General features: G+C 41.5%; 1 protein-coding gene across 2 annotated transcripts in view; it reads left to right on the top strand.

The window, feature by feature from the left end:
* Positions 1 to 15143, top strand: part of col2a1b (collagen, type II, alpha 1b) — a 40412-nt gene extending 25269 nt beyond the window's left edge. For both annotated transcript variants that reach the window (XM_047582123.1, XM_047582124.1), the window contains 24 exons: positions 463 to 516; positions 912 to 956; positions 1039 to 1137; positions 2899 to 3006; positions 3525 to 3578; positions 3747 to 3800; positions 4024 to 4077; positions 4394 to 4447; positions 5475 to 5582; positions 5963 to 6016; positions 6102 to 6155; positions 6638 to 6799; positions 7950 to 8057; positions 9948 to 10055; positions 10343 to 10396; positions 10746 to 10853; positions 11483 to 11536; positions 11661 to 11768; positions 11852 to 11905; positions 11998 to 12105; positions 12905 to 13193; positions 13490 to 13677; positions 13875 to 14117; positions 14262 to 15143. In XM_047582123.1, the coding sequence (XP_047438079.1) occupies positions 463 to 516; positions 912 to 956; positions 1039 to 1137; positions 2899 to 3006; positions 3525 to 3578; positions 3747 to 3800; positions 4024 to 4077; positions 4394 to 4447; positions 5475 to 5582; positions 5963 to 6016; positions 6102 to 6155; positions 6638 to 6799; positions 7950 to 8057; positions 9948 to 10055; positions 10343 to 10396; positions 10746 to 10853; positions 11483 to 11536; positions 11661 to 11768; positions 11852 to 11905; positions 11998 to 12105; positions 12905 to 13193; positions 13490 to 13677; positions 13875 to 14117; positions 14262 to 14408 (2469 nt within the window). In that variant the 3' untranslated portion in view covers positions 14409 to 15143. The remainder of the gene's footprint in view (positions 1 to 462; positions 517 to 911; positions 957 to 1038; positions 1138 to 2898; positions 3007 to 3524; positions 3579 to 3746; positions 3801 to 4023; positions 4078 to 4393; positions 4448 to 5474; positions 5583 to 5962; positions 6017 to 6101; positions 6156 to 6637; positions 6800 to 7949; positions 8058 to 9947; positions 10056 to 10342; positions 10397 to 10745; positions 10854 to 11482; positions 11537 to 11660; positions 11769 to 11851; positions 11906 to 11997; positions 12106 to 12904; positions 13194 to 13489; positions 13678 to 13874; positions 14118 to 14261) is intronic.
* Positions 15144 to 15727: the final 584 nt, after the last annotated feature.

Below are 15727 nucleotides of genomic sequence, written 5' to 3' on the forward strand. Positions count from 1 at the left end.
CCTGTTAACGTCTGCGTGAAAGCAGCTTTTGTTTGAAAATATTCTTATAGCCTTTTCTTTATTGTTAGACGAGACTACAAATAAAAACTCCAGTCGCTCAGCTTATTTGCTGGTGTTTTACTGAGCCTGGCAAAAATCAATATGGACAGAACTAGGCCACGCTTCTCAGTAACAATCCCAGATAACAGTCAGTCCTACAAATTAAGAGCATTTCTGTGTGTGGTTAGAAATACACAAACTGCAGAGTGTGTTGTAAGCAACGCAGAGAAATGCTTTATTTATTTATATACTTTATTCATGCGAAACTGCGCTTCATGTGCAGTTACTAGTCTATGGCTTTGAACTCACTGCCCTCAGTGATTAATGTTACTGGAGGGATTTTTGTGCTACATAACAATTTGTTGCATTAAATGAATTTGTGTTGTTATAATGCTTTGTTTAATTATTTTCTTCTTTTCTAAGGGTCTTCCTGGACCACCTGGCCCCCCTGGTGAGGGAGGAAAGCCTGGAGACCAGGTTGGTGCACGTTCTAGTGACACATATGTAGCTTGTAAGGTCACAGGTGGAAGCAGTAGCAGTATTATGTTGTAGGCAGAAAGACAAGGGCCCTGTAACAATCTGTCATCTTTTAGGACACTTTTTAGTTTCATAAAAATAAACTGAACGCCTGTGTAAACTTATGTTTTATTAAGCTATTTAGTTTCTCTTATTCCATCTGATAATTTCTCAATCAGCACAAATGGAAAGGCTCTGGGTTTTACATGAACTGCTGTAATTAAAACTAAACTAGTATTTTTGACTTGGCTTGATACTGCCGTACACTGATCTACAATATAACTAAATCACTAGCAGTAGTGTGGTGGTAGTCCAACAACTTCCTTCATGTTTCTGAACTTGCCTTTTTCTTCCAGGGTGTTCCCGGAGAGGGCGGAGCCGCTGGTGCCACTGGACCCCGAGTAAGTTTGCTGTCTTCCTCGCAATTCACTGAGCTTTGGCCTGATGATTGTGAGGCGTTCTGATGATTGTGTCACTTGCCAGGGAGAGCGCGGTTTCCCCGGAGAGAGAGGAGCTGCTGGTCCTCAAGGTCTGCAGGGACCCAGAGGTCTGCCCGGAACTCCTGGAACCGACGGACCCAAGGTGAGCGCAGCACGCCACAGAACGGGCAGGCTTTCTAATTATTAAACATGATTCCCTCGGGCGCACGGGAAAATATGTTTCTGTGGTACTTGAGCGACAGTTTTTAATAGTCTTATCACATTCACCAGCAGAAAATGAGAATGTGATTTTGAATAATAATTGCCTCAGGTGTTTGTGAGTTGAGCTCGGTACATTATGTTTCCGGGTACTGTACTGTACATTTCATGCATTCAGGAACCTGACAGATACAATCTTATAATAATCTATGTGATACATGCGTCAAGAAACAGCACCTCCGTTCAATTTTCCTCGATGATCATCATCCTGTCTTGTAACCGTGAATTAACTCAGGAGCGCCTTGGTGTCCTGATGTGAGATGATTACCGAGAGTGGAAAGTGACTGCTCTTTCAGACTTTGCCCTCAGTTCTGCTTTGTGTTCTTCAGAATCGCTGCTTCAGGATCAGAATGACAAAGTGTGTTAAGTAGATATAGTTTTGTCTGAAGCAAAACTAAAAAGGCTGTGGATCACTGGCCTAGGGGTTATAGCGCCAACAGTTGCCAAAATCTAGCCTTGCATAGTCAGACTAGTCAGAATCTGGTGGTGCTCTCCATGGTGCTCAGATTATGTGTGTCACTATATGTTGCTGTTACTCTTTTGTCCATCATCACACAAAGCCGGGCCAAACAGTTAACTATCCTGGGAGATCTTAGCGGGGTTATTATCAATGAATCCAGACCAACTTCAGTCTCCTATCTTCAAAGATTGTCATATTTTATTGAAAGCATATTTTCTACATTATGTATTTCCAGTCAAGCTTTACATTTAGTTTCATGCCACCAAATACCATCTACTGCAGTTTATTTGTCACAACTGAACTGTGATTAAAGGAAAGGCTCAAAGCTGCTGCAGTTCCCATTTTTGGTTTGTTATCTGGTCAGATTTTAATCCCAGTCCATAGGTTTTCTTCCCTTAAAGTCAGACAGAAGAGGATAGAGAGGGTGAGGATTATAGAGCTGACATGAGTGGGAGGCTGACAGTGATGGAGGAGGGATGAACAGACAGTCTGTAGATGTGAAAGCAGGCTTCTGAAAAAGACTGATATCTTTCCTGAGATGCATTGTGCATCGCTCCCCTTAAGTTCGACTCTCATTTTAAAGTATTCAGAGTGAGCATCACAGCTGTGTGACCCTGTGGTTAAGACTTAATTCCTGACCAGGAGAGTCTCTGCCTGTTGGATCCACTTTTTAAAAAAAAAAAAAAAAAAAAAAATCAAAGCCTGCATTGATTCAGTATTTTTTTGTCTTTGAAAAATTAAATAAATATTTTCTTTTTCAATACAGAATTAATTGTGAATCCACCGTTAAAAGGAACACGTGGAATTTTCAAGTTATAAACTTAATTGATCAACATTTCTACTCATGTAATAATTAGATTTGGAAAGAAAAAAAAGCAGTTGGCAACAGTTTCATTCTTCATTGAAAATTGAAAATCAGTTTCAGTTCTTTGATAACCTGGAACAGACGAGGATGACCTTGACTCTTTTTTTTTTTTAATGTCTTCTTACTTTATGACAGCTCAATGTTTTGTGTTTCTGCCTCATATATAAATAAAGAAAATCTGTAATGTGACAAGTGAACAATCTCAAAACAATTCTTGGTTTTTGGAAGCAGATCTCACTTCTGTAGCACGTGTTTAAAGTTACTCAATGCAACTTTTCTGTCTGTGTCTGTGTCACTAACCCATTTCTGATCCACAACAGGGAGCCATTGGACCTGCTGGTACTGCTGGAGCTCAGGGACCCCCCGGCCTGCAGGGTATGCCTGGAGAGAGAGGATCTGCTGGCATTCCTGGCCCCAAAGGAGACAGAGTGAGTTAATATTTATTAACTAATATATATTAGGGCTGTCAGAATGAACGTGATCATCCATCATCATGATGAATCCAATTAAAAATGTTAATGCAATTGACCCATCTGCAGCAGAATGACACTGAAAGTGTCTGACAACACATTTCAGGCGGTTTGTCCAAGTAGAGTTACTGTCACGCATCAGCAAATGTGCAGTTGAGTGACAGGCAGCAGAACCAACGGATAAAGACGCTAAACGCTAAAGACGGAACAGTCAACCAACAAAAACTATGATGCACACTGAAGCAATTCAAATTCATACAAATGAAGCACACACTGGTCAGAGATTCTTATAGCTACAACACGTCGCCCAGCTTGAGACAAACCAAGACAAAGACAAGACTATATATATATACAGTATGTGTGTGTGTGCGTTAAATGTGAAGACATCTCTCCATTTGAATTTAAGTTTTGAATTTGAATTTAATGCCTGTTACCAGGTGACTGACTTTTTTATTTATTTTATTTTATCTCCACAGGGTGACATTGGAGAGAAAGGACCCGAAGGTGCTTCTGGCAAAGATGGTGCTAGAGTGAGTGATTGTCATGGTTATAATGAGTGAAGACAGAACTGTCTGCTGAAGTGGATTTCCTTTTATCTTTTCATTTTTTTTCATATTTTGAGACTAAATATAACTTGTTGTGCTGGTTCAAACGTTTTTCCTTGAAATGTTTCAACTCTTGACTGTGTCCTGTCACAGGGTCTCACTGGTCCCATTGGTCCTCCTGGTCCATCTGGTCCCAATGGTGAGAAGGTGAGTAGCGTTTCTGTCACGCTCTAAAACGAACCAATCAGCTATTCTCGAGTAAGTTGAAAATGTCCTGGACAAACCATCATTCACTATCAGTTGATTGTGTAAACAAGTTCCTATCACTAGTTTTCTGTTTGTTTTTCTTTTTTTCTTTTTTTTGTGTATCCACACCAGCTGCTGACAGCTCGATGTGGGTTGCTCATGCTGTCCCTGTGTTTGCTTGTAGGGTGAATCTGGTCCTGCTGGTCCTTCTGGAGCTCCTGGTACTCGCGGTGCTCCTGTAAGTCTCACAGTGTCTGTTTTAAATAAGAGTTTGTCAAAGCCACCAATTTATAAATTTAATGCATGTTAAGGTACTTTGAAATACAGGAAGACCCATGTAGATACTGGTGTTTATCTCCTCCTGTTAAATGTCCAATAATGTAACACTGTTCACTTGTCAGTTCTCAGTTAGAAGCAGTCGTGTTTAGAGATAGCAGATAGCATCTTCCGAGCAGAGTTTATCTATTTGCAAGGTCTTCCTTTTTGACACATCATGGATTTCTTCACTTGGCCTGAGTTCTTGAGTTGTCATTACCTCTCTTCCTTCGTCTCAGGGCGACAGGGGAGAGACTGGACCTCCTGGACCTGCTGGTTTTGCTGGACCCCCTGTAAGTTGAAACGCAACACTGTGGCCATCTCTTCTACTCTGCAGAAAACTTAAATACATCCCTGTGTAAAAAAAATAAAAAATATATGAGTATTCACTCAACATATATTAACTTAAATTGTAACAAATAGAAGTAGAAAATAGAATAGAAATAATATGAATATGTGCATATATAACATAATCCATATGTTATTTAAAGAACCCTTCCAGGCGTGTTATAAAGAATCTAAAAATAAAGTCTTTAAGTGTCAATGTGTCATTCAACACACTGAACCACGAGTATGCAATGGAAATTAAATTTATCGAAGTATGTTTTTCAGAGGCATCGACTTCATTATTTTATTTAAACATAGCAGATATATATATCTCGCCCTGGTAATAATCAATGCAAGTCGATGTGTTTGTGTCGTACACGTGTGTTGTTTACTCTGTGTATTGTTCTGTGGAGAGAGATTGGCGTGTAGACTGCCAGAAGTTGTCGCGTTAGTCATTAATACTGTTTTTTTCCAAAGACTCCAGACCGACTTCAAATAAATGTTTTTAATAAGCTGCATCCTTCCAAATGGATTTCATTGATATATGAAATTGTGACAGCACAATTTATCTTTTTTTCCCCTCAAGGTTGCACTATGATTAATTATTGAGTTTGTGTCATGGTGAATAACACTATAAGGTGTCTAAATCGTTTGTGGTTCACAGCTCACAGACTGTTCAGTAACATCGCATTTCATCACCACACAGACTGAAAGTAGACTTGAATGCTGCTTAAAATGTCAGCAGATATTTATATATATTTATTTATTTATTTATTTGAAGTCTGCATTTGACTTCTAATTGCTGCTGAGGCTGCCACAATCGCAATCAAGTTTTCTGATGGAAAAAAAATAAACAAAACAAATGAATCATCTCCTCCTCCGTGTTTAAAGCATACATTTGTAATTATTCTCCATTTGTATTTTGGAGAAACAAGAAACACAGAAAACCGATAGGCCATTTAAAAATGTATTTTCTACTTTTTTTTCTGTCAGGGTGCTGACGGTCAGCCTGGAACCAAGGGAGAGCAGGGAGAATCTGGACAGAAGGGAGATGCTGGTGCCCCTGGACCCCAAGGACCATCCGGTGCCCCTGGACCTGCAGTGAGTATTACTAAAAACTTTTTTTTTTACTAATAAAACATTCATAATTTTTACTAACTTTGTCTGAACCCAGGATGATGAAGGCTCATAGCAAAAACACTGGATAATCTCAGCCTATAGGACTATTTTTAATATATGACAGCAAGACTGACACTGACTGACTGTGTCTTTGCCTATGACAAAGAGGAAATGCTATAGTACAGTACTGTTATTTTTTTCCTCTTTGTTGAACATTCGTGGTGGATTTAACATTAAGTCAGGGTGACAGCCGTCCTTGTCGGCGAATGTGCCACACCAGGCAGAACAAAAACTAGCTGAGTCAAACAACCCCCAATAAAGCACGAAACAGCCATTAACTCACACCATGTTTTCTCTTCTAGGGTCCTACAGGTGTTTCTGGACCTAAAGGTGCTCGTGGTGCTCAGGGACCTCCTGTAAGTGAAAATACTTTCGTCACAATAAAACATCACGATGTCTAAAAAATGTTTGACTTTGCTTAAATTTCTGTCTCTCTACTAGGGAGCAACTGGTTTCCCTGGAGCTGCTGGACGTGTTGGACCCCCTGGCCCCAATGTAAGTTCAGTGTCCTCGTAACCCTGCAGTCTGCATCTGTCCCACCGAGTTCATAGCGCAAAAGAACAAATATATATATAGGTTGTAGATATTTTATGTCTTACAAGCAAGAACATTTGCCACAGAACAAACAAGAAACAGAAACGAGACACCGGCATGTTTCTGCTGCCTTGTCAACTTTTTAATTTGCAAACACTTCCTCTTATTCCAGCACCTACACTTTCAAACAGTGTTTCTGACACAGTTGGAGTTTGTTTAGAATATTTTTTAAAGAGTTGTGTATCCTGTAAGACAGCTAATGGAAAAAAAGTATGTGTCATGAGAGGTTATTTAGAGATGCTCAGGCTTTAATGAAAACAATAAAAAGGAATCCCTGTTTTCCACTGTGGTTTCAATTTCAACAATTAATTAGTTTTATAACATAGATGATTTAATTTTCTTCATATGATTTTATTTCCCACAAAATATGTCATCCTCCTTAGGGTAATCCCGGACCCTCAGGTCCTGCTGGGCCTCCTGGTAAAGATGGACCCAAGGGTGTGAGAGGAGACGGTGGACCCCCAGGCAGACAGGGTGATGCTGGGCTTCGTGGTCCTGCTGGAGCTCCTGGTGAGAAGGGAGATCCTGGAGAGGACGGTCCTCCTGTGAGTATTGCCATTCTTTAATCACACTCCCCCATATCACACCCGCAAGACGCCGGCTTTAACATGATCTGTTACTTCTTGGCTTCATGGTGCTTCCTGCATCCTGCTCCACGTCTTCAGGCGCCCACAAGCATCCTATCTGGCTGCCATCTCTAGAGATGAGAGAATGATTAAATGTGTTTGTTTAATTGTTTTCGGCATTTCTGTTAACATTCATGTAGCTCTGTCTGCCCTAAGAGTCAAATTCATCAGTAACAGGCACACTTTCTATTAATATACAGAGCTGTCAGTGTCCATCACTGACCTTAATAGCAGACTGAGACATAAGACAGTCCAGGCCAACACAATCCAGTGACAGACTGGTGCGAGGACCCCAGGCTTCTACCTTACCTAAAGTCAACGTTGCACACATGCACCTGTTATATATACATGATGAGTCCTGTCAAGATAATGACACAGTGCATGACAGATGATAGCCTTCTCCAACCTGAAGATAGCTGGCGAGGCACCCCCCTACTTATAAATTACATACATACAAAATCTTATATCGACACATCAAAGGCTGTCCACTGAACGGTGTGTCTCGGGTGCCACTTTGAGTCAGGTTTTCGTCGTGAACATGTGGCAGAATGAAGCAGACAAGAGAGGTGATGAGGAGATTGGTGTTGAGAGTCCTATCAGTCCCAGGAGAGGCAAGTGACAGACGATGTAAAGCAAGAGTAGAGAAACAGGACAGAAACGGAAAACACAAGAACAGGGCTCAAATAAATATAGCCCAGACAGCACGAAACATTGTGGTTTTATTTTGGTATATGTAACATATTATTTAGAGAGCTTTAGAGGTGCTGGTATGTGGACGTTACTAGTTGGTCTTCTCATCTATCTCTCAGCAATGGGTATTTACCAAAATATTGAAAGAAAATACTCTAAGACTCAGTGTTTTTTGTCTTTACTGCACATTGCATCTGTCACTGTATTCATTTAACTCTTTCTGGTATATATTTTGGATAGGGCGATGCAGGTTTGACAGACTGGAAATTAGATTACAGGACATTAGAGATTTAATTTTTTTGTAAACACTATACATTTTCAGTTATTATTCTTAAACCATATAAAAAACATTAATTGTGTTATTTTCTTTCCCTCTCAGGGTCCCCTGGGTCCTTCAGGTCCTCAAGGATTGGCTGGTACGCGCGGTATTGTCGGTCTGCCCGGGCAGCGCGGTGAGAGAGGTTTCCCTGGTCTGCCTGGACCTTCTGTAAGTCGCATTGTGTTCATCATCTCATGTCACTAATGACACAAATTCTGCTGTTGATTAACCTGTTAATTATAAATCTACATTAAATGATTATTTTGTTGGTTTATTTTCTAGAAAAAAATAAAATATGCCTACCCAGGGGTCTGAGGTGACAACTAGAAATGTAGTAACGGTATGAACATCACAGTGGAAGCAATTAAAGGATTGATCCATCAACAGAAAATGAATGAAGAACTCTTGATAACATGTTAATCGCGTAGATAATTTGTAATTTCAGCATCTTCACTGTGTGAGCTTCGACGTTATTTGTCTCCCAAAGTGTATTCAGCCGTAAATGTGTTTGCAGATTGTTGGGCTTCGTTCCGTTGGTCGAACAAATCAAGACATTTCAAGACTTTAGTGAAGTGATGATGGTTGAGAGCTGAGGGCAAAGAAAACACCTTTAAATCTATTCTCTTTTATTCTCATAAGGTGCAGATTAATTGATCATGAAAATTGAGTTTCAGTCAAACGCAACCATGTTGTGGAAGCAAACAAACCACACAGGCAATCATCACACTAGTGCATCTAACAAACTCTTTTCCCTTTCACTGCTGAAAGGAGAGAAATGTCTGTTAATCTGAAATGATCGTGAATTCAGACCACATCGCCTAATGTTCACTCGTCACTCAGTCAAAGTGAATGTGGAAAACCCACAGACCAGCTCTGGACTGTCCTCCTGCCCCGTCCTAGTTGGACCACTGTCAGATCACATGAGCCAGAGCTTTTCTCCTCGTGAATCCGTTTGATGTCCAGTATGACATGTGGCACGAAACCTCCTCTGCTAGCTGCAGCTCATGTCACCTCTCAGATAGTGTGGGATGCACACTATTTGAGAGGTGACATGAGCTGAATCCCCTGCTTACTATATCTCTGTCGGTACGTCCTTACCATGAATTATTCAACAGGATGCATGAAAGGGGTGCCAAGAAATTAGGAGTGATGCCAGGAATCTTTCAAGCAGAGAATAAGCTTTTAATAACAGAAATAAGGTTGAACTTGTGGTAGAGTTTCTGTTGTGGGCTGTAGTTCACTCCTAAGTTCAGTCTGTTTCTAGACCTAAAAGTCCCAAAAATGACTTGTTTAATTCAAATAGCAATATTTGAGAATAAAGCATGCTGTCTTAATGTTATCCACTTTAGTCAATGAGATATGAACATTAGAATCGGATGGAAACCTTCCTAAAACTGACCAAGCTTCTGGTTTTACACTGAGAAACAAAACGTGGAGGGTGGTGCTTTGGAAATATCTCATCACTTTCCAAATTAATAATACATGAAGGAATTCATAAGATCATGGACTGGTCTTTTTATTGTTATGATATTAGCCTTTTAAACCAATCCAAACATGACAAGGTTTGACTGCGGTTGTCCAGTTGTATGTAATTAAAGTTGAGGAGAACACTTTAGTTTAACAACTAATTGTTCAATGGTTGTCAAATTGTTGCATCTTGAAGACGTAGACTGACGAGGCAGTGTTTGGCCATTAATTCTGCATTATGGTAATATCTGTTTGCGAAACTAATGACATTAGATTTATAAGCTTCCCAGTCCAATTTCCTGACCAAGTGGCTCTCTGCTGATTTTAGAGATTGCCACTTCTGAATCTGGCAGATTGAATACTAATGAGATAATATCCGTATCTCCTCCTGAGGACTGTATGCATGCAAGGTTTTTAAACAGCTACATCAATTAGAAGATGTATAGTGAGCAAACCTTGTCTGGGTCCTGTCATTCACTGTGATGTTAAGGAGTGTGTGTCATTGAGTCATAGGATAAGTTGACGCACTGTTTAATTCATGATGCCTAGATTCAAAGTCTAATAATAACAAGTTCTCTTCTCTTCTCTCAGGGTGAGCCTGGAAAGCAGGGATCGGCTGGTGGTCCTGGAGACCGTGGACCCCCCGGACCCGTTGGACCTCCTGGACTCACTGGACCTGCTGGAGAGCCCGGCAGAGAGGTCAGAGAACATCCAACACTCAGCCTGTGTGTGTGCTCAAATTCACATCTGCCACATTGTCCGTGTTCCAGTGGCTCTGGAGTGTTTCTGTCCTGCGACTGCAGGCCAAGCCCATTAAAATTCACTGCTACTTGCGTCATGTATACATTTGCATTGTGTTTACACCGTGTCATTAATGTGCATTGCTGGAGCAGGGTTCATTATGCAGCTGATCTGTATTCAGTAGGACAGCTGGCTCAGTGGAGGTGCAAACCACAAACACTTTATGTTGTTCTGTCACTTGACAGGGCAACCCTGGATCTGATGGACCTCCTGGTAGAGATGGTGCTACTGGAATTAAGGTGAGAAACACAAGACGCCCCGGGTCAAGTGCTCTATTTTGGAGGAAGACGCTGTGATTTGAATTTAATGTGTTGGTCCCTGATGCTAAAAACATCATCTCCTCTGACTCAAGTAGGGTTTCTGGTCTGATGGAATACGTATTATTGATTCAGGCAATCCTTTCCTACAACTGTTCTAAAAATAATGGTAAAAGCATCTAGCTGCTGAAAATGAATCGTATGCCATCAATTAACAATTCCAGAGCTATTTGCTCATATATATGTATGTATATAAATAATTATTAGTAGAGAGCAGTTATCCTGTGTTCATATCTTCCCTGGTGTGACTGTTTTGCTCTCTTTTCTGCAGGGTGATCGTGGTAACACTGGTCCTGCAGGTGCTCCAGGCGCTCCAGGCGCTCCCGGTGCTCCCGGACCAGTTGGTCCCACCGGCAAACAGGGAGACAGAGGAGAGTCTGTGAGTAGTAACTCCACTGAACATTCTCAGTACAACAGGATTTCTCTAGAACACCTGCGGCTCAAGTGTAAAGTTTGATTCCCGCAATGAGATTTCTGTGAGGTGGACGAAAGTGAGCGTGTTGTCTGAGCGAGCACAGAGGGGGATGTCTCAAGTGTTTCATCCCTTGCTGACCTCTTTTCTAAGAAATCTCAATATTGTGCTCAAGTCTCTCCTTTACATAACACTAGTTAGGGTTGTCTGCTGTTGCACTGGAATATAATTTGCTCCTCGAATGGACCTTAAATTACACCATAGAAATAGAAGGAAACATATTTGACCTCAGGGGTCACCGGGACAGAAAAGTGCCCTCTTATCTCAAGGAAAACTAATTACCCAGATACAGGTAGCTCTGATAACAAAGCATATTGTTTTTCTTAAAGTAAAATAAGGACAAGAGAGCAGACTGGCTCAAGTGAAGGCAAAATGCTATTAATCAGTTTTAAAAAGGAAAACTAACAAAATTCATCATTTGTTTTAACACAATATGAAAGGATACCAGGATACCCACAAGTAATTTTTGTATTTCTACAGGCATAGTGTTGCTGCTGTACATCACTGCCTTTGCTTCTTTTATCTTTATTTTTCAGGGTCCACAAGGACCTGCTGGATCTCCAGGACCTGCCGGAGCCAGAGGAATGCCCGTATGTGTCGTTTTAAACATTAAAACCCACCTGCGTGAATTATTTGTGACCTGGTTTAGCCATTCATTGACACACTTAACCAGCTGGACAAAGTTAAATCAGGTTGTTTTTCTACTTGTTGTAGGGACCTCAAGGACCCCGTGGTGACAAGGGTGAGGGTGGAGAATCCGGAGAGAGAGGACAGAAGGGACACAGAGGCTTCACTGGTCTGCAGGGTCTCCCCGGACCCCCAGTAAGCATCCAGACTGGTTCTAGTCATAACTGCGAGCATGCTATCATCAGGCCTCTGATATTTACTGCACCTCCTCTGTTTAGGGTCAATCTGGAGACCAGGGTGCTACTGGACCTGCTGGACCTGCTGGACAACGCGTGAGTGCTGACAAAATTACAGAAAATCACAATGAACTAAAATACAAATTGCAAGTTTCTTTGGAGCTTAACATCTTCATCTGTTTTCATAGGGACCACCTGGACCTGTTGGCCCCGCTGGAAAGGACGGTTCAAACGGTCTCCCAGGACCCATTGGGCCCCCTGGACCTCGTGGTCGCAGTGGAGAAACCGGTCCTTCCGTGAGTATCTACGAGAACTTAATCTGTTACATTGATCCTCCTCTGAAAATTAGAACAAGCTAAAATATGTGACCAAACATGTTTTCCTTTTTTTTTTTTTTTTGGTATTTTAAAACAACCTCAGAACTGTAAAAGTCCATCTGGAAACTCCTTGAAATGTCAAGAGTCTGAGTGCATGATTCACACAACATAACAGCATCATGAGTACCAGGTCTAAGTAATGCTGTTGCTGGCTTAATAGCATAATTGCCTGAGTCATTATTTGACTGGCTGTTGGAAGATCAATAAAAATACCAATGTGCTGCTAAAAATTGTGGTTTTGCTTGTTTTATGAAAATGTTCAAATATGACTAAGGCAAATTATGCTATTAGGCTAAAGAAATGAAAAACCCGAGCATAAATAATTAGATCTTACATGGCATATTTATGTCCAGTATAGTATGTTTTTAATCTTTCCGCCCTTTGAATAAAAGATTCCTTATTATGAATAAGGTTGCCATTTCTCTAAAGTCTGCAGTATAGATAATTAGAATAAAATTGATTTATTTGAGTCATTATTTGAATTAGTAGTAGTATCTACTTTTCATTTTGTGATTTCAAAGGTGAATCACTAAAATGCTTCTAACAATGAACAGAATTATTCATGAAATAAATTAAATGTTCAGTTAATAGACTCAAAAACTAGAAAGACAGAAAACATTGACAGAGGAAACAGGACATTTCTTCCACACATTCCTGCATACAGAAGTGCAGTGATTGTTAGAACAAAACCATCACATCTTTCTTTTTATTCTCTCAGGGTCCTCCTGGAAACCCCGGACCCCCTGGTCCTCCTGGTCCCCCCGGCCCTGGCATTGATATGTCAGCCTTCGCTGGTCTGGGTCAGACTGAGAAGTCTCCTGATCCTCTCAGGTACATGAGAGCTGACCAGGCCTCTGGAAATCTCCGTCAGCACGATGCCGAGGTCGATGCCACGCTCAAATCTCTCAACAACCAGATTGAGAACATCCGCAGCCCCGAGGGATCCAAGAAGAACCCAGCTCGCACCTGCAGAGACCTGAAGCTCTGCCACCCTGACTGGAAGAGCGGTGAGTGACACCAAAATGAATTGGCTAAATTGGGTTGGGGTGGTGAAGCAGACGGGATTTGTGTCGGCAGCGCCGCTTTGGTAAAGTCAAGATTTGTGTTAAATATAGTTTGAATGGTCTGAGCGGGCTGAGTGGACTCACAGTAATTTTTTGTACTGTATTAGAATATGCCATGACGTTATGGGCTATGGTGAAAATTTCAACGTCAGATTTCGAAGCGGTGACAGAGGAGGCATAACATTAATATATAAATATCCTGATGTGTTTTCTTCACTGTTTTTTTTTTCTGTCTGTAGGAGAGTATTGGATTGATCCCAACCAGGGCTGCACCATCGATGCTATCAAGGTCTTCTGCAACATGGAGACAGGGGAGTCCTGCGTCTACCCCAAGCCTTCCAGCATCCCTCGCAAGAACTGGTGGTCCAGCAAGAGCAAGGACCGCAAACACATCTGGTTCGGAGAGACAATGAATGGAGGATTCCACGTAAGTTGCACAACTATTCTTACTTTACTGTGAAACATTGACTTCCAGTGCCGAATGAGGACCTACACATGACCATAAATGAATACAAATACATTGCTGGATGGATAGATGAACATGTATTAATTATTATAAGCCATAATAACAGAATTCTTAGTTGTTGTTCATGGTTTCCTTTCCTTACCTCCTGTTCATTACAGTTCAGCTACGGCGACGACAGCCTGGCACCCAACACGGCTGCCATTCAGATGACTTTCCTGAGGCTGCTGTCCACTGAGGCTTCCCAGAACCTCACCTACCACTGTAAGAACAGCGTGGCCTACATGGACGCCTCAACAGGCAACCTGAAGAAGGCCGTGCTGCTGCAGGGCTCCAACGACGTGGAGATCAGAGCCGAGGGCAACAGCCGCTTCACTTACAGCGTGATGGATGACGGATGCACGGTAAGACCGGCAGTGACTGGCACACACATTAAACATTAAAGCTCACAACTCTACTGTTCAGTCGACCAAATCAATCTCATCTATTGCCGTTTTGGAGAATTCGAAGGTTGTTTACCAGCTGTTGTTCTCTTTCCCAATTCACAGAAACACACAGGACAGTGGGGCAAGACAGTGATCGAATACAGATCGCAGAAGACCTCCCGTCTGCCCATTGTGGACATTGCCCCCATGGATATTGGTGGACCCGACCAGGAGTTTGGAGTCGATGTCGGGTCAGTCTGCTTCTTGTAAAAGAATGAGGGATCAAAACGAAGAGAAAGAAGAAGTGGAAATTTGGAGGAGAAAAAAAGAAAAGTAAAAGAGGAGCACACCAGATAAAGGAGGAGAGAAAGAGAGAAAAAGAAAAATCAAGACACTTTTTTAAATGCGACTTTTTTGCTAAGTAAAAAGTGCTTTTCCAAGTTGAACTCCGTAGGATATCTGCACTGAATGGCACCAGCAACTGTCATTTGTGATTCACCCAGCATTGCCTCCAATCAGCTCAGCCCCTAAACCCCCCCAACCCCCCCCACCCCACCACCCATGGACACCTTGCATTCCCCCAGAAACCCCCCGCTTTGTGAACAGCAGCCCCCCCCCAACACCCAAGAACAAGAAGGAGGAAGTATGCGGAGAGTACAGGAACATACCAGGGAACGAGAGAGAGAGGGAAAAAATGTGTCGGTGTTATTTATTTATTGTCTAGGTTTGGGTCCCAGGTGTGGTAGGACTGAGTTTGTTGCTAAGTAATAAAAAGCCCGCTTACACATGTTTAAAAATATCCACCAACGTCCTCTCATACTTCCTCCTCTTTTTCTAACCACCCCATCGCTCGTGTGACATACCCACTAAAGAATACATATCTCTTTGAAACCAAAAATGTAGCTATGTGATAGAAGGGTGCAGGTGTTCCTGTTTCTGCCGCCACAGTGTGTATCAAAAATGACTGTGTATTATAATAAAATCAATGGTGCTATTGTTGTAAAACAGTTTGTATTTTTTAACAACCACATACTCATATGTAGTGACTTGTACATATGTATATATATGTATATGTGTGTATACATATATATACAGATTTGGGATTTCAGGGTGTCTCTGCCCCACCGTCCTGCTTCATAAACACATGTGCCCCTGACGAACAATTTGGAACAAATTTATACTCTTTTTAAATTCTTAAGATTTGTTTTGATGTTTTAAAGCTACCTCAAACAAAAGAAACTTCTTCACACATAAAACTAAGGCCTTTACCCCTTAATGTTTTTGTTTACAAACCCCACATTTCTTATTTCATATTGGCCATGAAGGTCCCCACCCCCACACCTTATTTCTGTGACTGTTGACCCCCCCCCAAACCCCAAGTCCCCCTTTACTTCCTCCATTCAGTCCCCTCACACAACGCTTGCCCTCTGCCTCGGTTTAACGCACCCACAGAAACACACGCACAGTAACAGAGATTTAAGGTGTGTTTGACTTTGTTGCTCCAGTTACGCCGCCAGTGCAGAGGGTTCATTTGTGCGTGAGGTTGTGTACATTTTTTATTATTAATAATAGTACTATTATTAATAATA

This window comes from Mugil cephalus, chromosome 4 (assembly GCF_022458985.1).
Source record: "Mugil cephalus isolate CIBA_MC_2020 chromosome 4, CIBA_Mcephalus_1.1, whole genome shotgun sequence".
NCBI lineage: Eukaryota > Metazoa > Chordata > Actinopteri > Mugiliformes > Mugilidae > Mugil > Mugil cephalus.